General features: G+C 43.1%; 1 protein-coding gene across 6 annotated transcripts in view; it reads right to left on the bottom strand.

Annotated features, from left to right (window-relative positions):
• The window catches only part of vps13c (vacuolar protein sorting 13 homolog C), a 73,379-nt gene that overhangs the window by 26,855 nt on the left and 24,434 nt on the right, over positions 1-22,090 (bottom strand). For 4 of the 6 annotated variants that reach the window (XM_077023891.1, XM_077023893.1, XM_077023892.1 and 1 more), the window contains 28 exons: positions 21,634-21,734; positions 21,264-21,417; positions 21,084-21,154; positions 20,792-20,851; positions 20,547-20,697; positions 20,121-20,237; positions 19,292-19,395; positions 18,467-18,634; positions 13,633-13,668; positions 12,201-12,505; positions 11,852-11,999; positions 11,557-11,665; positions 11,346-11,473; positions 11,002-11,158; positions 10,358-10,437; positions 10,066-10,125; positions 8,470-8,614; positions 8,122-8,241; positions 7,777-7,880; positions 7,399-7,566; positions 5,428-5,732; positions 5,179-5,323; positions 3,494-3,635; positions 2,819-2,949; positions 2,504-2,664; positions 2,000-2,262; positions 948-1,162; positions 52-144 (listed from right to left, as the gene is read on the bottom strand). In XM_077023891.1, coding sequence (XP_076880006.1) covers positions 52-144; positions 948-1,162; positions 2,000-2,262; positions 2,504-2,664; positions 2,819-2,949; positions 3,494-3,635; positions 5,179-5,323; positions 5,428-5,732; positions 7,399-7,566; positions 7,777-7,880; positions 8,122-8,241; positions 8,470-8,614; positions 10,066-10,125; positions 10,358-10,437; positions 11,002-11,158; positions 11,346-11,473; positions 11,557-11,665; positions 11,852-11,999; positions 12,201-12,505; positions 13,633-13,668; positions 18,467-18,634; positions 19,292-19,395; positions 20,121-20,237; positions 20,547-20,697; positions 20,792-20,851; positions 21,084-21,154; positions 21,264-21,417; positions 21,634-21,734 — 3,941 coding nt within the window. The remainder of the gene's footprint in view (positions 1-51; positions 145-947; positions 1,163-1,999; positions 2,263-2,503; positions 2,665-2,818; positions 2,950-3,493; positions 3,636-5,178; positions 5,324-5,427; positions 5,733-7,398; positions 7,567-7,776; positions 7,881-8,121; positions 8,242-8,469; positions 8,615-10,065; positions 10,126-10,357; positions 10,438-11,001; positions 11,159-11,345; positions 11,474-11,556; positions 11,666-11,851; positions 12,000-12,200; positions 12,506-13,632; positions 13,669-18,466; positions 18,635-19,291; positions 19,396-20,120; positions 20,238-20,546; positions 20,698-20,791; positions 20,852-21,083; positions 21,155-21,263; positions 21,418-21,633; positions 21,735-22,090) is intronic. The other 2 variants (XM_077023895.1, XM_077023896.1) reach the window with 1 other exon arrangement.

The following is a 22,090-nucleotide window of genomic DNA, read 5'->3' as shown; positions in this document are numbered from 1 at the left end:
TCAATCACTGCAGGAGTCCAGACTCACACAAACACACAAAGTGCTGCTCACTTTTACAATGACTTCCTCTACAATCACTGAGCCAGTCAGTGGGGCGTTGGCCGGCATTCTGGCCTCGAAGACAACAGAACACGGTCTCAGCACCTGAAATATAGTTTCATATATTTAATAGTAAACACAATTTAACAGGTACTAATAAATATTTTTCTAGTGTATTGACAAAAAAATAAGAAACAACTTCACTTGCAAATGTGATATATTATTAATGAAAAGTCAATCAAATTCATTTTTAAATATTAAACAGATCAAGTGTGACTGGGATGGGAGGAGCTGAGGTGGAAGGAGCTGGAGTAGGAGAAGATGAGGTGGGAGGAGCTGGGGTAGGAGAAGATGAGGTGTGAGGAGCTGGGGTAGGAGAAGATGAGGTGGGAGGAGCTGGGGTAGGAGAAGATGAGGTGGGAGGAGCTGGGGTAGGAGAAGATGAGGTGGGAGGAGCTGGGGTAGGAGAAGATGAGGTGGGAGGAGCTGGGGTAGGAGAAGTTGAGGTGTGAGGAGCTGGGGTAGGAGAAGATGAGGTGGGAGGAGCTGGGGTAGGAGAAGTTGAGGTGGGAGGAGCTGGGGTAGGAGAAGTTGAGGTGGGAGGAGCTGGGGTAGGAGAAGATGAGGTGGGAGGAGCTGGGGTAGGAGGAGTTGAGGTGGGAGGAGGTGAGGTAAGAGGAGTTGAGGTGGGAGGGGCTGGGGTGGGAGGAGGTGTGGTAGGAGGAGTTGGGGTGGGAGGAGGTGAGGTGGGAGGGGCTGGGGTGGGAGGAGGTGCGGTAGGAGGAGTTGGGGTGGGAGGAGGTGAGGTGGGAGAGGCTGGGGTGGGAGGAGGTGCGGTAGGAGGAGTTGGGGTGGGAGGAGGTGAGGTGGGAGGAGGTGCGGTAGGAGGAGTTAGGGTACACACGCACTGTAGTGACGGCCTTGTTGTCCTTGCTCCTGATAAAAGGGCAGGCGAGAACCTTGAGGCCCCTCACGTTGGCCGTCACCTGCATGTCCTGCTGCATGAGCACACTGACATCACACTGGAAGGAGGTGAATAGTGCAGGTGACTCCGCCTTCTCCAGACTGGCCACAAACACCACCTCAGGGTCCACCACCACCGCCCGCAGCCTGGTACACACAGCTAGCACAACAACACTCAAGTAAAAGATCATATTAAATTAATTAATTTAATATGAATATAAATGTATTTAATTTGTATATAAATTAATTTAATGTATAGTCATATTTACATGCAGCAGCTGCTCTTGGCTTGTCCACATTTGATTTACACAAGCACTTTAATTTCACCATTAACAGTGTGATGAGAGTCAGAGAAGTGTGTGTGTGTGTGTGTGTATGTGTGTGTGAGATGGAGAGTCAGAGAAGTGTGTGTAATGCATGTGCATGAGAGTGTGTGTAGAATGGTGTGTGCTGGAGTGTATGTGTGTGTGTAATGGTACGTTGGGAGTGTGTGTGTGTGTATGTAATGGTATGCACAGAACTGTGTGTGTGGGAGTCTGGACATGTGTGTAATGGTGTATGTTAGAGTGTGTTTGCAACAGTGAGTGTGTGTGTAATGGTGTGTGCTGGAGTGTGTGTAATAGTGTGTGTGTATGTAATGGTGTCTGCTGGAGTGTGTGTGTGTAATGGTGTATGCTTGAGTGTGTTTGTAATGGTGTGTGCTGGAGTATGCTTGCAATGGTGTGTGCTGGAGTATCCTTGTAATGGTGTGTGCGTGTGTGTGTGTGTGTGTGTAATGTGTATACAGGAGTGTGTGTGTATGTGTGTGTATAATGGTGTGTGCAAGAGTGTCTGTTTAATGGTGTGTGTGTAATGTGTATACAGGAGTGTGTGTGTGTGTGTGTGTGTGTGTGTGTGTGTGTGTGTGTGTGTGTGTGTGTGTGTGTGTGTGTGTGTGTGTGTAAAATGGTGTGTGCTGCAGTGTGTAGTTGTAATTGTGTGTGTTTGCTGCTACTACCTGCACTGGGCTCTCCCTGGAGCTGTTTGAGTGACAGGTGGCTGGGTTTGTCCAGCACTGAAACAGATGCCCTGGGCGGTGCCGGGGGTGGGGCCTGAGGCAGGGCCTTTATAAAGAAGTCAGCCACAGCCATGAGGAACTCCACGCTGGCACATAGATAGAGCTTCTGCAGCACAGCCACTACGGAGTGCTCGCCGGCTTTCTGAGAATACGTCACGTCTATCATGGCATCAGAACTCTCCTCATCACGCCGCCCCAGCATCCTGACAGCCAATCAGACACAGAGATACTCAAACCACACTGGCCATGAAAAATAGGGGAAAACAGATTTTACAATTTTTCTGCAGATTTCCTGTTGTGGATTTATTCATCTAAGAAGTGAAATAATACACTGTTAATGTATGTGTTAGTGTGTGTGTGTGTGTGTGTGTGTGTGTGTGTGTGTGTGTGTGTGTGTGTATGTGTTAGTGTGTGTGTGTGTGTGTGTGTGTGTGTGTGTGTCACCTGGATGTGACTCTTTCAATGTTGTGTCTCCTGTCATGCAGGGTACATGTGGTGAGGACAGTGGACACTTCCATATTGCTGTTATTAAACATCTTCCCGGTAGCCTTCATCTTACACAGCATGAACTCCCCTAGACACAAGGACTCCTGATGAACACCAGCCTACAACACACAGAGAGGTTCACTCACACCAGCTCACAGCACACAGAGAGGTTCACTCACACCAGCTCACAGCACACAGAGAAATTCACTCACACCACACACACACACACACACACACACACACACACACACACACGCACACATAAATACACACCTCTGTGGGATCATTGTTGTAAAGTACCAGACCCAGAGACTCAACATTGAAAGTGAACTTCACAGTCTCCACCAGCTCTGACTCTGTGGACTTGCTTTCTGGTTGCTTTTCCACACCATGTTCACCATGACCTGAACACACAAGACACAATCAAGCTTGCAGGGAAAACCAGCAACCAGGCCAGCAGCTCCCATCAGAGCATTTGTTACAAGGCCCCCCAACTATGGAATAACCAAAATGTGTCTTTAAGTCTAAGTTGAAAACTTACTTATTTAGTTTTTTTTATCACTCAAGTTTGTTGACAGTATTGTGGGTGGATGCCAACATCTCAGGATGGTCCCAAGTCTGTTAACTTCTGGTTTTGCACTTTTAGTTAGTCTGTAATAATTTGATGCTGCCACACTCCTCTGTCCCACATATAATCCCATACAGAGCTAATTACCCCTCTTTTCTCTTTCCAAATGACTGTACTACCCAAGAAACACAGAGACGAGGAGAGGGCCATTATTGCCCTTAGCTTGCTCACTAGGGGCTAGGACTCGGGCACTTGTAAAGATGCTTTGTGACAACTGTTGTAAACACCACTATATAAATACATTTTATTTTATTTGAACCCTTACCCTAACCTCTAACCCTAATACTAGTGTGTGAGAAGCTAGGTACACGTTACGTTACCTGTGGGAGCGTGAACCCTGGCCACAGGTGTGTGTTTCAGCCCTGCGTCCGAGCTGAAGTTTGGACGGACACTGCTGGCCTCCTTACTGTTCTCCGCCAAGATCTTCAACAGCACGGACAGATCAGCCTGACTCAGAGCAACCTGCAACACACACATACAAAGACTCTCATGGAGTCATGCAGTACACTCTACATCTATATCTGTACCCTACATCTACATCTGTACCCTACATCTATATCTGTACCCTACATCTACATCTGTACCCTACATCTACATCTGTACCCTACATCTATATCTGTACCCTACATCTACATCTGTACCCTACATCTACATCTGTACCCTACATCTATATCTGTATTCTACATCTAAATCTGTACCCTACATCTATACCGTACATCTATATCTGTACCCTACATCTATATCTGTATTCTACATCTATATCTGTACCCTACATCTACATCTATACCCTACATCTACATCTATATCTGTATTCTACATCTATATCTGTACCCTACATCTACATCTATACCCTACATCTACATCTATACCCTACATCTACATCTATATCTGTATTCTACATCTATTTCTGTACCCTACATCTATACCCTACATCTATATCTGTACCCTACATCTATATCTGTACCCTACATCTACATCTATACACTACATCTACATCTATACACTACATCTATATCTGTACCCTACATCTACATCTGTACCCTACATCTACATCTATACACTACATCTATATCTGTACCCTACATCTACATCTGTACCCTACATCTACATCTGTACCCTACATCTATATCTGTACCCTACATCTACATCTATACACTACATCTACATCTGTACCCTACATCTATATTTGTACCCTACATTTACATCTATACCCTACATCTACATCTGTACCCTACATCTATATCTGTACCCTACATCTACATCTATACACTACATCTACATCTGTACCCTACATCTACATCTGTACCCTACATCTACATCTGTACCCTACATCTACACCCTACCTCTACATCTGTACCCTACATTTACATCTATACCCTACATGTACATCTATACATCTGTACCCTACATCTATATTTGTACCCTACATTTACATCTATACCCTACATCTCTATCTGTACCCTACATCTACATCTGTACCCTACATCTACATCTGTACCCTACATCTACACCCTACGTCTACCTCTATACCCTACATCTACATCTATATCTGTACCCTACATCTACACCCCACATCTACATCTATACCCTACATCTACACCTAACCCCTACATCTATATCTATACACTACATCTACATCTGTACCCTACATTTACATCTATACCCTACATGTACATCTATACATCTATACCCTACAACTATTTCTGTACCCTACATCTACACCCTACGTCTACCTCTATACCCTACATCTACATCTATACCCTACATCTACATCTATATCTGTACCCTACATCTACACCCCACATCTACATCTATACCCTACATCTACACCTAACCCCTACATCTACATCTATACCCTACATCTACACCCTACTACTACCTCTATACCCTGCATCTAAGAACCCTTATATAGACATTTCAGTGTTACCACATAAAAAGCATCCTTGTTTTTTTATACTGTAACACCTCTGTAACACACCACTGTAACACACTCTAATTCTAGGACCTTCATGGGTTTCAGATCTCCATCCAGCTCCACAGCAGCCATCTCCTGGTACCAGCTCGCGGCCAGGTTCCGCCTGACGGACAGCACCATGTTGACAGGCTTCAGTACCTCTGACCTCTGCTCCGAGTCGCCCTCCACAGAGACTCTAAGAACCCATCGGCATCATTAAACCACATTATCAGATCTAGAGAGGCAGTAAAAAGGGACAGCCTATAATGGCGGACAGTGGAGGGAGCCACGTGTTCTCACCTGGAGAGCTTGAGCTGCGTTAACTCCAGGTCCATTTTATCTATGACAGCCGGAAGCAAACAGCCGTCAACTGGAAGCAGAGAGAAGCTGTTGCTCACAGTGATGAGACCCAGGTCCGCCTCCACAGCATTCTGGGATGTGGAGGACTGAGGGATGATGATGAGTGGGGCCTTAAGTCTGATGTCCATGGCGAGTCTGAAACTCTTCTGAGCGAAGTCTCTGACGCTGGAGGCGGCCTTCTCCGCCGCCTGGGCCGTAGCTGCGCTCAGCGCCTCCTTGGCCGTCTGGAAGTTGTTGCTGAAATTCTGTTGAAGTCGGGGGAACTTGTGGTTATACATGGGGATTCGCTTATATTTGAGACATTATATTGTCTCTAAACATAAATCATCTAACTGGATTCACACACCAAGGCTAACTCAGCTGATATACTAACCCTAACTCAACCGACACAGCAACTCGTACTAAACTAAACCCAACTCATCTCACGTTTAACTCAACCCACATACAAAATTTTACACAACCCACACCCCAAGCCCAACACAACTCGTACGTAAACTTACACACTACATAATTTCAAACCAATCTTCATTCATCACTCCACAATGTTTAAATGAGTGTTAGTGTTAGTTTTCTAGCACTGAGAAGGAGCGTTCTGTAGGGGTGGGAATCGTTTACTATCTCACGATTCGATTCGATTCCGATTTTGGGGGCCACAATTCAATTCAAAAATCGATTTTTGATTCAAAACGATTTTCGATTCAAAAAACGATTTGATTTATAAAAATGTCTGCTTCAATCTATAAAATCTGCATGATCTATTACAGTCTGCTTTGCAAGACAGAACGACAAATACAGAAAATTAAGTGTCTTTCACATTTAATTAACAAAAATTAAGTGCTTTGGTAAAATAAAATGGTTTTTGTTGTTACCAAAATTCTTGAGGTTCATTTTGCGAGCTGTCAGGGCTGGCTCGGATGCAGTTCCCCCAGCCGTCGCTAGGGGCACCAGAGTCAGTCCCAGACTAAACCGGCGTAACCGTACGTTCTCAGCCAGTCTCTGCTTTCTCTGTGATTGCTTATCGTTTAATGGTATCTCGCCACCTCTCTCTGTTATGCTTTCTCTTTACTTATTTGAGTATCTCATGCGTCGCTTCCTGATCCATCTCAAGTTTTCCCAATCCTGTATGTCTTCCTATCCGTTTTGCCTTTATTTTTGGGAAGGGTTATATTTTGCTGCAGCGTTTTTTGCCAGTTACTTCTGCTGGTGTCCTTGGTTTCGTTTTCGCGTTGCATTTATCCGCGCTGTTTTTTAGTTACTGTTGTTATTTTGTTTCTTCCTCCCGTCTCACTACGGTTGAATGTTATTTTTCATGCGTTGTATTTTCCGCGTTGTTTTTTTGTTTCTATTTACTCCGTGCCCTCACGGTTTTGGTTTCTATTCTCTTGCGCGTTGAGTCTTCCGTGTTGTTTTGTTTGTTCGTTCTGGGTCGCTGTGCGCGTTTCCCTCTCGCTAATACATGTGACGAGTGTCAAACGTCTTGCTCTTGCGAGCCGGCACTTGGGTCCATCCTTCTCTATATTATTTCTCACCCTTCTCTATATTAACGCTCCCGTGCTCACCACGTTACACAAGCCTTGCACACGAGCTACATTGTGTCCAGTTCGGTCTTCCCCGGCATTCGGTAAAAACCAAAATGAACCCATATTTTTGCCTTAAATGAAGACCGGACAGGTTGAATATCTCTTTCCTCCATGTGTTTTGAACCTTTTCCACGCATGAGTGTGTACCAGAACATGCTGCGTAAAGTCTCTCGTAATTTTGTAATTACGTAACGCGAGACTTCACCACGACTTAGGATCGATTTTTGGACATTTAAAATCGATTCTGAATCGTACTAAATGAGAATCGATTTTTGATATATGAATCGATTTTTTGGCACACCTCTAGCGTTCAGCTCCAGCAGAGTCTTACCAGCAGTGACATGGCGAACCTGTGCAGGTACACCACTCTGATGCAGCCCACGCTGAGCCTGACGCTGCCGTCCACCTGTGATGTGTCTGTGTATCCGGCCCCTTCAGTCGCTTTAGGGGTTAAACTCATACTGAAGCTGAAAACCTCATCGCCCACAATTGAGATCACCTAGAGAGAGAGAGTATGTGCGTTCACACACACGCACATACACGTACGCACGCACACATGTACACAAGCGCGCGCGCACACACACACATGCACGCACACACAAGCGCGCACACACACACATATACACACACACACATTCAAATAAGACTGCACAGTCATGCATTGATGTGTGTTTACAGGACGGTCTGAGTGGGAATATCTCTGACTTGCCTTCTTGTGAATGGTGTTTGGATCGACATTAATGATGACAAAATCCCGGAGCCTGGTGGACATGTGTGTGTGAGAGCCCTGCATCAGCACAGAACCATGCAGCCCTGCACATGGAGCACAATGGGTTTCTGCTCAACTCTGCTCAACTGCAATACTTTACTCACTTTAAACCATTCTTAGAATCACAGCAGTGGTGTCCCATCTTGGTTAGACTGTAACATTTGAATTCACATTTGAACAAATGGGACACGTAGAATAATCTTACTGTAATCCCAACCCTTACTCTAACCCTTACTGTGGGTCCCTGTGTGTGAGAGTACAGGAGGAAGAGTACATGAATCTCACCCTGAATCCGGATGTCTGCTATGTTACACTTCTGGTCAGACACCAGCACATTAAAAGACTCCAGACACATCTGCACCTTCAGCTCAGTGATATCACCATCAGAGGGGGAGCTCACTGCCGCTGGGACACAAACAGACGTGCACCATTGTACTGCGTGTACACGTGAGCTGGTAATCTTGTGTGTGTGTGTGTGTGTGTGTGTGTGTGTGTGTGTGTGTGTGTGTGTGTGTGTGTGTGTGTGTATGTATGTATTTATGTGTGTGTGTGTGTGTGTGTGTGTGTGTGTGTGTGTATGTATGTATTTATGTGTGTGTGTGTGTGTGTGTGTGTGTGTGGTTGCACTCATACTGGATTTGGCTGAGGTAGTTCTCACATCTTCACTAGGGTGTATAGGGTTAGGGTTGCTGTCTTTCTCCAGAGCAGCAGACAGGAAGTCGATGGTGGAAAGAAGAACTTCAGTGTGCAGCACCAGATCCAGGGATGAGAATATAACCTACACACACATATACATATATATACATATACAGAACACATCCATCCATTATCTTTACCGCTTAATCCCGCTAGTCAGGGTCACGGGGTGAAACAAATGGAGAGAACACAATACTCACCAGAGGACATAAAACGTATAATAGACAATAAAGTAAATCACAGGGAATAGGCTATTGTGAACAGGTGAGTTTTGAGTTTAGATTTAAAAAGAGGAAGAGAATCAATGTTACGGATGTCAGGTGGGAGGGAGTTCCAGAGTTTGGGAGCAGAGCGGCCAGTCCACCACATGGCCAACGCACACGCACACGCACACACACCTACAGGCAATGTAGAGTGTAGAGACTGTGGGAAGAAACCAGAGTACCGTACAGGCACAAGGAGAACATGCCAACTCCACACAGAGAGGACCAGATGGAGAATTGATCCCAGATCATCTTGCTGTGAAGCAACAGTGCTAACCACCACACCAACATATTAGGTACACCTTGCAAGTACCAAGTAGGACCGCTTTTGCTTTTAGAACTGCCATAATCCTTCGTGGCATAGATTCAACAAGGTACTGGAAACATTCCTCAGAGAGTCTGGTCCATATTGACATATGAACTCATTGTCATGTTCATGAAACCAGTCTGAGATGATTTATGCTTTATGAAATGGTGCGTTATCCCACTGGAAGTAGCGATCAGAAGATGAGTACACTGTGGACATGGTCACCAACAATACTCAGGTAGGCTGTGGCGTTGACACAATGCTCAATTGGTACTAATGGGTCCAAAGTGTGCCAGGAAAATATCCCCCACACCATTGCACCACCACCAGCACCAGCCTGAACCGTTGATACAAGGCAGGATGGATCTCATCCCTGAGATGTAGCCTCAGTTTCCTGTTCTTAGCTGACAGGAGTGGCACCCGGTGTGGTCTTCTGCTGCTGTAGCCCATCGGCCTTAAGGTTCGACATGTTGTGTGTTCAGAGATGCTCTTCTGCATGCCTCGGTTGTAATGACCCTAACCCAGTCTGGACATTCTCCTCTGGCCTCTGGTATCAACAAGGCATTTGCGCTCACAGAACTGCCGCTCTCTGGATATTTTCTCTTTTTCGGACCATTCTTTATAAACCCTAGAGATGGTTGTGAGTGAAAATCCCAGTAGATCAACAATTTCTGAAATACTGAGACCAGCCCGTATGGCACAGACAACTGCAGCAGATCGTCTTGGTCGTGTCTACATGCCTAAATGCATTGAGTTGCTGCCATGTGATTGGCTGATTCAACATTTGTGTTAATGAGCACTTGGGCAGGTGTACCTAAGTAAGTAGCTGGTGAGTGTATATACATATACACACACACACAAAATCACACACACAATCACACACAAATACAAACACACACAAAGCATGCTGAGTAAGAAGATAAGAATATAATACTTCAATTAATTAAATAATCTAACACTTACATCTATCATCTGTTCTGTGTTCTTGAAAACAGCAGCAAAATTTGGTCCATTTCGATCAGCCTGTTTGATAAACCGTTACAAATAAAAATCTAGAAGTTATGGACAGTTAAAGCAGGAACTTGACAGACATCTTTTATTGCAACAATGCAATGATGATGTAAGAAATAATTACAATTAAAGCTGAATCCTGTCAAAACAATGACAATAATAGTTTTTCTGGGTATATTTTTCTACATTAAAACATACTATGCTTTACATTTGAAAAGGTACTGATGCCTCCAGAAAGACCTACCCTGACATACTGTACTTTCAGTAGCTGCGCCCCCTGCTGGGCAGAAGAGCTCAGTAAGCAGAGGGGTTCACCACACGCATCTGTGACAACAGCAACAGAGAAGTGTGAATTTTAACGCTGCTTTGGCCACTTTGAGCAACACAAGAGCAAAATACAATAACAGATAAAGATGTCAATTTTCACATAAAGTTATGTCATCAGCAAAGCAATGAAATAAAACTCCTTAGTGTCTATATAAGGTGAAAAGGACTGGACCAAAGACTGATCCCTGAGGGACTCCACAGTGTGAAAATGGTATCTTACATTTCCTAAAGAAAGGTACTCTGTTTTTCTTAGTTTAAATCCTATCTCACAGAACAGTATCTGTAAGTCAACTGTATGATATAGCACTGGGATTAGGGTTAGGGTTATTGTACTAGGGTTTGATTTAGGGTTACTGCCCTAGGGTTTGTGTTAGGGTTTGTGTTAGGCACAATGGTTTGAAGTATATTTATAGCACTAGGGTTTGAGTTCTGGTTACTGCACTTGTTTTTGTGCAATAAGAAACATTTTCACTTTGCAGTTAAGGCTCTAACTATACAGTTTCTCTTTGGATAAAACTTATAAGAATGCTGCTCTTCATACTTTGACATGAACCCACCCACCTGTAATCTCAGGGCACTTCATGGAGATGGTCCTGATGTATGTGGTGACCAGTATGTCGTATTTGTGCACTCTGGTGTTAATCCCGAGCTGAGCTGCTTGCACCAGTAGGAAGGGATGTTCACACCCATTCTGTGATTTCCTCAACGTCACCATGACCTGTAAAGGAACAGGAGCAGTGTTTACCTGTCCAACACCTCAACTTCCAAGTACTCAACTAAACATGATGCTAACAACACCTGAATACCAAACAATATAATGTGATATTGAGAAACTAAAAAAGCTTTTCATAACAATTCAGTTAATAGATAACCAAACATATATGATCATGATCACACTGCCATACCTCCATAATCTCAAAGTTGAGCAGAACACTGACAATGTTCTCACTGACGTTTCTATTGGTAAGTGCTGGCTGAGTTCCTGTCTCCACAGGAAGTGTCTCTTTGAGTTCTTCATTTGTTGCAGGTTTATCTGTATAACAAAATAGGGATGTGATGTATATGAAGAGGTGTGGGAGGTTTGAAGAATGCCAAGCAACAAATGAATTTTCTTACTTTCAACTGCAGGTTTCTTCACATCAGAGGATAAAATTCTGCTTCCTTCACCAATGTTTTCTGCTAGAATCCTCATCAAAACACCCAGGTCTTCCTGACCAAGAGTGATCTACCACAACCAGAGGACACACATGCTTCTCACACGAAACAATATTCTTGAAGCTTTAAGTACACTCCCTCTCATGGATATGTTTTTCAATAAAGCGAAGTCCTGGAGCCACGAAAAGCTGATTTCCCATGAATCTAACGTACTATGTGTAACAGCTTCACTTGATCAACACTGGATCAAACTCACATTCATAGACTTCAGGACTCCTTTCACTTCCACTCCAGGAATCCTGGTATACCAGGAAGCAGCCAAGTTTCGCTTCACAAGGAGCTCTAGATTAATTGGCTGCAGGATCTCGAAGTCTGCCTGTGAGACATCATGTCTCAGAACCATCCTGAAATTGGAAAGAAAAAAAAAAACAAGACAAAATGGCAAAATGCTAATATTCTCATTTTTATTAACATTATAGACTAGCTGTTATATATTTTATGGTGGTTTTCATCAAGTTGTTAAAGCAAAGGTAATGCTATTACTGGCACAAAATCAACACAGCCAATACATTTCTGAAGTAAATTAATTCTATAATGGATTGTACCTGGACAATTTGAGTTTGGTCAGCTTGATGTCTATGGTTTCCTGCACAGCTGGGACAGGGAAGCCCTCAGCCTGAAGTAGAGAGAAGCTGTTGCTCAGAGTGATGAGACCCAGGTCCACCACAAAGGCATTCTGGGATGTGGAGGACTGAGGGATAATGATGAGTGGGGCCTTAAGTCTGATGTCCATGGCGAGTCTGAAACTCTTCTGAGCAAAGTCTCTGACGCTGGAGGCGGCCTTCTCCGCCGCCTGGGCCGTAGCTGCGCTCAGCGCCTCCTTGGCCGTCTGGAAGTTGTCCACAAATGTCTGCAGAGCACAACTGACAATTAGCAACACATTCGGTGTTAAAACTGAGTTTCCAGTGTATATGAGCTATGGTTTAATTATCAACTTTGAAAAGTCTGTGAAAAGTGAGTGGGAGATAACGTGGAAGCCTGTTAAAATAAGCAAGGAAATGTCATGCAGGAATGTTCTCACCCCATTATGAGCTCTGACAACCAAACTTACAAATAAGTTGCAAATCTGAATACAACCTGTAAAGGAAGCTGTAAATGATGAAGGAGGATTTGTGAAAGCAACATGGAAGAAGTAGTCTGGGGGAGGCGGATGTGCGTTAAATCTGCGATGTGTGTAAGTCGTGCTGGGCAGTGCAGTCATTCTCCATCACCACGGCAACACCAAACAGAGGCGAAAACACATGCAAGCATGTCCATAAAATAACGACATCCAGTCATTCATACATACTAACCCTAACCCAAGTCATTCATACATACTAATGTACATACTAGCCCTAACCCAAGTTATTCATATAAGTCTACAACTGCATTCACAACTTCGTGTTCCATCATAGGAAGTATAAAAATTACATTTTGCTCAATTAGCATGAGCATGACTAATCAAAACAATGTGTAGGATTTCAGCCTGTGTCAACAGAAAGGTTGTTTGACCTTTAAACGAAAGGACCTCAACAAAAATGAGGAGGAACGTTCTGCTTTGATGCACATAGTTTTGCAATAAGCATAAATTCTGAAACAGGCTAAAAATCCAGAAATAAACCTTTGCATTCATTAAACACAAGCACTGTATTGTATATTGAACATTAGAGGGATTAGTTACAGGCAACCTTAAAATGCTGCTTTTGTTTAAACCAACAGGAACAAAAAAAAAAAACTAATAAATAGTTAAAAAATAACAAATAAGAATGTGCCTAAAAACGCTATTTTCTTGGAGTGAAATAAATGAAGCATCAGCATTTCTGATGAACAAACACAGGTTTAAATACCCATTAATGAAGATAGATGGAGTACAATGCTGCACCTTTACCAAAGGGTCATGGTAACATGGCACAGTTCAAAGCTCTGGGTGTGCAAAGGTGCATTAATTGTCAAGCTGCAAAGCAAAGGGCTTATAGTGATGCATGCCCAGTGTTGTACCTCATCAGCAGAGGGGTACTGATGGCTAAAAGAGTCCTAGAAAGAAGAAGACAACAATGAGGAGAATCAAAATGAAAGAATAACAGAACAAAAGAAGCAAGACAGAGGCACACAGGATCCAGAGTAATGTAGAGTAATGTCACACACACTTTTTATTATGAGTGTTGTAGATGATTGATGAACTCTCAACAGAGTTAATGTAACATTGTTATGCATTAATCAGAGGAGAGTTTGGATGAAATCACAGTCACTTTAATTAAACCAAGCAGTACTCACAAGTGGAACAATTCAAGGGCCAAAATACCAGTGATCAGACCAAAGCAGAAACAAACAGCAACATGGCACATCTCTTATATTCCTGATGGTATATCTCCAGTTTTCCTGCCATCAAGAATACCTGAAATATGCCATCAGGAACACAAAGCATTAACTCAAGGTATGAACATAGGTGAGTCAATGGTGTGTGTGAAGATTTAGAGCAGCTGTGATGAGTTACAGGTGAAATAGAAAACACCACTGTACTGTCAATACATTATTTACATATTTATTTATACACTCACCGGCCACTTTATTAGTTACACCTGTCCAACTGCTCATTAACACAAATGTTTAATCAGCCAATCACATGGCAGCAATTCAATGCATTTAGGCATGTAGGCATGGCCAAGACGATCTGCTGCAGTTCAAACTGAGCATCAGAATGGAGAAGAAAGGTCATTTAAGTGACTTTGAACATGGCATGGTTCGATGCACAACCATCTCTAGGGTTTACAGAGAATGCTCTGAAAAAGAGAAAATATCCAGTGAGCAGCAGTTCTGTGGTCGCAAATGCCTTGTTGATGCCAGAGGTCGGAGGAGAATGGGCAGACTGGTCCAATCCGACAGAACGACAACAGTTACTCAAACCAGGACATACAACCGGTGCATGCAGAAGAGCCTCTCTGAACGCACAACACGTCGAACCTTGAGGCGAATGGGCTACAGCAGCAAAAGACCATACTGGGTGCCACTCCTATCAGCTAAGAACAGGAAACTGAAGCTACAATTCACACAGGATCACCAAAATTGGACAATAGAAGATTGGAACAATGTTGCTTGGTCTGATGAGTCTCGATTTCTGCTGCAACATTCAGATGGCAGGGTCAGAATTTGGCGTCAACAACATGAAAGCATGGATCCATCCTGCCTCAACGGTTCAGGCTGGTGGTGGAGGTGCATCATCTCAGACTGGTTTCTTGAACACGACAATGAGTTCACTGTACTCGAATGGCCTCCACAGTCACCAGATCTCAATCCAATAGAGCACCTTTGGGATGTGGTGGAACGGGAGATTCACATCATGGATGTGCAGCCGACAAATCTGAAGCAACTGTGTGATGCTATCATGTCAATATGGACCAGACTCTCTGATGAATGGTTCCAGTACCCTGTTGAATCTGCCACGAAGTACTATGGCAGTACTGAAACTGTATTAGCAAGGCGTACCTAATAAAGTGGCCAGTGAGTGTATATATTAGATATACTTTATGATATTCTTATGTTTCAGGAAACAGACATTAAGGGTGCCTATTATGCTCATTTTCATTGTTCATTGTTTTATTTTTGGGGTCTGCTAGAATAGATCTATATGCTTCAGTGTTCCAAAAACACATTATTATGCTCCGACTGGTCCACTCAGCCACTGTATTCTGTATTCTTACTAGTCGACTGCCAGTGTCCTGCAGTAACACTAACAGCAACACCAACACCAACATTAACAATACACTAACCCTAACCATTCTGTTCTGACCAACAACATCAGTGTGTTTGAAATATTAGAGACCATGACGGTTTGGTGGATTCATTGTTCTGTAAGAGTTCTCTGCAGGTGTTCTCTGCAGATCTTGGCATAATACAGAACATTAAAAACTTAGCTATCAGGTAAGCTATGTGGATTTTGATTATTACAGATTGTAATTATATATCCACCTCAATAGCTGAAAACTGTTTTATCTAGTATTAAAAAAAGAAAATCATCTAATGCTCCACACCTGAACAACTGCTCCAAACCTGAAATACGCCACACATGACAACTTTGACTTTGAAGATTTCCTCCCACTGGCGGGAACTTTGACCACTGTAATTCTGCAGATCATACATAAAAAAAAAAAAAACTGTATAACACTAACACCAACACTAACCCAAGAAAAAACCGAGAAGCATAATAGGGCTCTTAAATGACATACTCACTTAAGATAAGTCTGCATTTTCAGTAAGCAGATTTACCTTAATTAAATCTCACCCTAAACCTGGCCCTAATCCTAACCCTAGCCTTAATCTCAATCCTAAACCCAGTTCTGGTTCAGGACTATTTACCTTCTGGAGCTCAGATGGGGCTCCATTATTTAAGCTATACCCTTTTACCTTTTTCCAATTAAGCCATATTAATCAAATCATTGTCAACACTGTCAGTGGCATATATCAAACATTTTCTCACTTCTTTTTCATAAATGTGTAGATCTTGCAATGTTTAAGATAATCAACAAAACAAAACAATCAGATGATCACAGAAAAATGCAAACACTCATTTAGTGAAAGCTAGCAAAGATTTTCCTGAGCATGAACTGACTAGAACGCAGATGAACCAAAACCCATATATAAATCACATGTTATAAAGGGTTATGGTTATAAAGGGTTATAGTTATAAAGGATCATAGTTATAAAAGGGTTATGGTTATAAAGGGTTATAGTTATAGAGTCATAGTTATAAAAGGGTTATGGTTATAAAGCGTTATAGTTATAAAGGGTAATGGTTATAAAGGGTAATGGTTATAAAGGGTAATGGTTATAAATGTTTGGGGTTATAAAGGGTTATAGTTATACAGGGTTATGTTATAAAGGGTTATAGTTATAAATGTTTGGGGTTATAAAGGGTTATAGTTATAAAGGGTTAGTTATAAAGGGTTGGGGTTATAAAGGGTTATAGTTATAATGGGTTGGGGTTATAAAGGGTTATAGTTATAAAGGGTTGGGGTTATAAAGGGTTATAGTTATAAAGGGTTGGGGTTATAAAGGGTTATAGTTATAAAGGGTTATAGTTCTAAAGTGTTGGGGTTATAAAGGGTTATAGTTATAAAGGGTTATGGTTAGTAAGTTTTGGGTTTATAAAGCTACTCGCTGATGAGGTTTATTTGTTCTTTATGTCAGTTAGAAGTGATGAAGTGCTTAATGAGCATATATAAATCACGTTATAAAGGGTTAATGAGCACCTCAGAAATAATTCCAGGGAATGAGGAGCAGGAACCACAACTTGATAAAACTTGTAGACAGTGAAAGTGAAAAGAGAAATGTACCAATGTGTGGAAAAGGAACAAGCTCTGAACACAAGATCAATAGAGACTAGATATACCACTCCAAGCAGAGGTGCCCCTTACTCAACCACATGGCCGAGACAGTATACTGAAATATCTGTACCAAGTATGGAATACAAAGGTGGACAATGACCAAGTGAGTCCTGTAGAAACGTCCAGATACAGACTGACAGAATGGAAATGTTAAACAACCAGGCATGGCAGTGAAGGACAAACAGCAGAAGAGGGTGTAGTGATGGATGTAGTGATGGATGTAGTAACATCAGGAACAAGGAACACATCAAGTTTGATAAATAGTGAGTGAGAGAAGAAAGAGAGATAGAAAAGATGTGGAAGGGAGTAGAGAGAACTGGGCACGGTCACCCCCAAACTGGACATGGTGACCCCCAAACTGGGGTCTGCTCCAGCAGTAACATCATCTGTAAGATGGAAGCTCACACTCACAGGACCCTCACTCACACACTCTCATAGAACCTTCACACTCACACAGAAGCCTCACACACAGAACCCTCAGACTCACACAGGAACCCCACACTCCTACAGGACCCTCAGACTCACACACAGGAACCCCACACTCACATTCACACCGGACCCCCACACTCCTACAGCAACCCCACACTCACAGAACACTCACACAGGACCCCCACACTCACACAGGACCCTCACACTCACACAGGACCCTCACACTCACCCCTCACACTTACACAGGAACCCCACACAGAACCCTCACACTCACACAGGACCCCCACACAGAACCCTCACACTCACACAGGAACCCCCACACAGAACCCTCACACTCACACAGGACCCCCACACTCACACAGGAACCCCACACAGAACCCTCGCATTCACACAGGAACCCCACACTCACACAGGACCCCCACACTCACACAGGAACCCCACACAGAACCCTCGCATTCACACAGGAACCCCACACTCACACAGGAACCCCACACTCACACAGGACCCCCACACAGAACCCTCACACAGGAACCCCACACTCACACAGAACCCTCACACTCACACAGGACCCCCACACAGAACCCTCACACAGGAACCCCACACTCACATTCACACCGGACCCCCACACTCCTACAGCAACCCCACACTCACACAGGACCCCCACACAGAACCCTCACTCTCACACAGAACCCTCACACTCACACAGGACCCTCACACTCACACAGGAACCCCACAGTTGCAGTAAAAAAACAATAGAGCAATTAGCAATTCAGCTATGATTATCTTCTGTGCATAAGTGTGTGTGTGTGTGTGTGTGTGTGTGTGTGTGTGTGTGTGCGTGTGTGCGCGCACACATGTGTTTGTGGTACATTTGCAAAAGTGTCGGTGTAAGGTGTATGTAGTGTGCGCACTTGCATGTGTTTGTGGTACATACGTGGGTGTGCATGGTAAGTGTGGATCTGTGGGAGGGTGTGTGGTGTGTGTGTGGGTGTGGTGTATGTGTAAAACGTATTCACTCTCACCATTAGAGACACGAGGAACTTGTGCAGGTAAATGACCTTGATACAGCCCAATCTCAAGGTGACATTACTGTCCACTTTAGATGTATCGGAGTAACCTTCTCCCTCTGTAGCTCCAGGGTACACACACATCTTGAAGCTGAAAACCTCCTCTCCCACTGTAGACACTGCCTGTCGATGACAGCATGCACACACACATGGACAGGCACATGCACACACACAAAAATACACACGCACACGTACACACACACGCATACACACATACACATGCACGCACACACAAAAACACACACGCACATACATACGTGCGCACAGATTTAGATTTGCTTCAAACAAAAGTTAATAAAATGTAAGAAAATAGTCCAGTGTTTTCTAATATATATGTATATATGTTATATTGTATACATGTTTTTGCGTTTAAATCATGACCTCACAGACAACACAGCACTGTGTTATGAACAACAGCTGTGATATTGTTTCTAACTCAGAGTAAAACAAACTAGAGTTTATATTTATAGAACATGTATACATTCACAAAGCCATATAGTCAAACCAGATATCCCAGTTAATGTGTGTAAGACAAGTTTGGAGCCCTAGAAAAGCTTTTTGGACAATTGTATTTCTTTAATTTAAGAACACACACTATAAAAAAGTCCTAATGTTTAAACACTGTAAAGCATCTAGAAATGTTTTAAAGAAAAACCTGAAAATTAATTTTGATTGATCCCCTGTGGCAGTAGAGGAAGCGTTATTTGGCTCGTGTGATTGTGTGCGTTTGTGGTCATGTTTGTGTTTGAGTTTTAGCTGCATCAGATCATGAAGTGCCACCTTTTTGTGTATGGTTGTTGGGTCCACGTCCAGCACAACAATGTCTCGCAGACGAGCAAACACCTCGGTCTCTTTAGCCTGGACCACCACAGATGCATCAATGCCTGACAAAAGCCAGATGTGTTTAAACTCCAGAGAAGTTTTAAGCAATCAACAGCATTTCTGATCACATTCCAAACTCTAGCCTGCATCTGCCATGTGGACCCTAAAGGTTCCAACATTACAGTGCAGTGATGTTTACACCATTACAGTATGAATATGTGATAGTTAAAACATTCAATTTGATAGTTATATTGTTACGTGTGTTCGTACTATTGTTACATGTGTTCGTACTATTGTTACGCGTGATCTTATTATTGTTACGTGTGATCGTTCTATTGTAACGTGTGATCGTTCTATTGTTACGTGTGATCGTTCTATTGTTACGTGTGACCGTTCTATTGTTACGTGTGATCGGTCTAGTGTTACGTGTGATCGGTCTAGTGTTACGTGTGATCGGTCTAGTGTTACGTGTGATCGGTCTAGTGTTGTGTGTGATTGGTCTAGTGGTGTGTGTGATTGGTCTAGTGTTGTGTGATCGTTCTAGTGTGAAATGTGATTGTTCTATTGTTCAATTTGATAGTTATATTGTTAAATGTGATCATTATACTGTTCAATGTGATCGTTTTACTGTTATATTGTGATATTTACTGTATATTGTTAAATGTAAGTTCTTTTGTTAAATGCGAGTTATATTGTTAAATCTGAGTGTTCTATTGTTAAATGTGAATGTTCTACTGTTAAATGTGAATGTTCTACTGTTAAGTGTGATCATTCTGTTGAACTGCACCTTGGATTTGGATGTCTGCAATGCTTCGTCTGTCATCACAGATGGACACTCCAAAGGAGCCCAACATGGCAAACAGCTTAAAGCTGACGATGGCCGAGTCCTTCCCTCCCTTACACACTAGAAGAGAAGAAGCAGGCCCTTCAGTCACACTCATTGCTCCCTGAACATGAACACCCCGGCTAGACTGCAACATGCTGCTTCTCAAATGTTAGACCAAAGCATGTATAGAAATGCAGTAATTACCCACAAAACACCTATTCATATCCTGATATAACAATCATCTGAGAACAAAATCATTTAAATAATACTTGTATATGTGGGTGCACACATATTTGGAATTGTGCAATTGTGTAAGTGTGAATGTGTATGTGTGGGAGTGTGTTTGTGTGTCTGTGAGATTCTGGATGGGTGTGTGTGTGTGTGTACCTGTCTTTCCAGCTGCTGTCTTGCCAGCTTGTCTGTGTGGGTCTCGGTCTCTAGAGGCAGTGAATGCCTGTGGAACTGCTTTGTTCAGGTAGTTAATGGTGGACAGCAGGGCCTTTGTGTGCAACAGCAAGGCCAGTGAGGAGAACTGCACCTGCACACACAGGTGTGAGGACAACACGTGGTGTGTGACTGAAAACTTTATTTGAATAATTCTGTGATGTGCCCTTTGGGATGTGTTGGTATACCTTCAGTGTCTGTTCTGTGTTGTCAAACAGGCTCTGGAAGCTGGGGCCACTCACATCAGCCTGCAAGAGAAAGTCAGTAAAACACACACACACACACGCGCTAACTAACAGTTACACTCACATCCACAGAAACTCGCACTCGCGCACACACACACACGCACGCACGCACGCACGCCCGCGCACGCACACACACACACACACACACACACACACACACACACACACACACACACACACACACACACACACGTATGCACACAAGTGTTTTGAACAGAAGGAGTTCAGCTCTTACTTTACTGTACTCCACTTTCAGCAGATCACATCCATGTTTGTCTGATGAGCTAATTAGATGAAGTGGCTGATCTAAGTCACACACACACACAAGAAAAGTAGTGCTTAATTCTGCAGCATAATCAGAAGAAACATGTTCAGACCAATAGTGGTGAATTGTGTAACACGTGCGTTTCTGTACCTCTCGTCTCACAGTAATCCAGACTTATCTTGCGCAAGTATGAGGTCACAGTGATGTCATAGGTCCGCATCTTCCCTTCTGCACCCAAGTGAGACACATTCAGCGCCAACACGGTGTCCTCCATAGCTGTCTGACGGGTGAGCTCCACCAGCACCTCCACACACACACACGCACAAACAAACAAACACACAACCAAACAAAGACACATGTGAGTACTCATGCATGTACTGGAAACAGACAAGACTTTGGTGCAAGCATCAGTTTACACAGACACAAATTGGCACAAATAGGAATCATACACAGAAAGTTCCAGCCTGATCAACAATAAAAGAACCAATCACAGAGCTTGTCTGGAGAGTGTCATCTTTACCGTTCTGACTTCAAATTTGAACTGAACATCAGTCAGCTCGTCCAGCACTGATCTCTGAGCATCTTCATCTGGAGATCTTTCACTGGTGTCCTCTTCAGAGTCTGAGAAGACACGCACATGCTATTTTTTAACAGTTGCACAACATTAATATCTTTACCCAGCAGAACAACTGCTCAGTCAGTGAATCTACCCAGACTCCACATGATCACTGTATAATGTAGTGGAAAAATGCAGAGTTGCTGGTTTCTGATATAAAACATTTTTTACACCATGGGACCAGACAAGAAGAGGAAGAAGACAGGAATGAGGACATGTTCCAGACACAGGACATGTTCCATACAGAATTACTTTCCCCAGGAGGGCAGGATTTAAGCTGTGCTTAGGCAGGCATAACCAATATTAACGTATATATATTATTATTAACGTGTAATCTTGTGTCCTTAGATGGTATGACGGT

The sequence above is a fragment of the Brachyhypopomus gauderio genome, chromosome 12 (assembly GCF_052324685.1).
Source record: "Brachyhypopomus gauderio isolate BG-103 chromosome 12, BGAUD_0.2, whole genome shotgun sequence".
Classification (NCBI taxonomy): Eukaryota; Metazoa; Chordata; class Actinopteri; order Gymnotiformes; family Hypopomidae; genus Brachyhypopomus; species Brachyhypopomus gauderio.
Note: the sequence above shows the minus strand (reverse complement) of the source record. Positions and strands in the feature narration are given on the sequence as shown.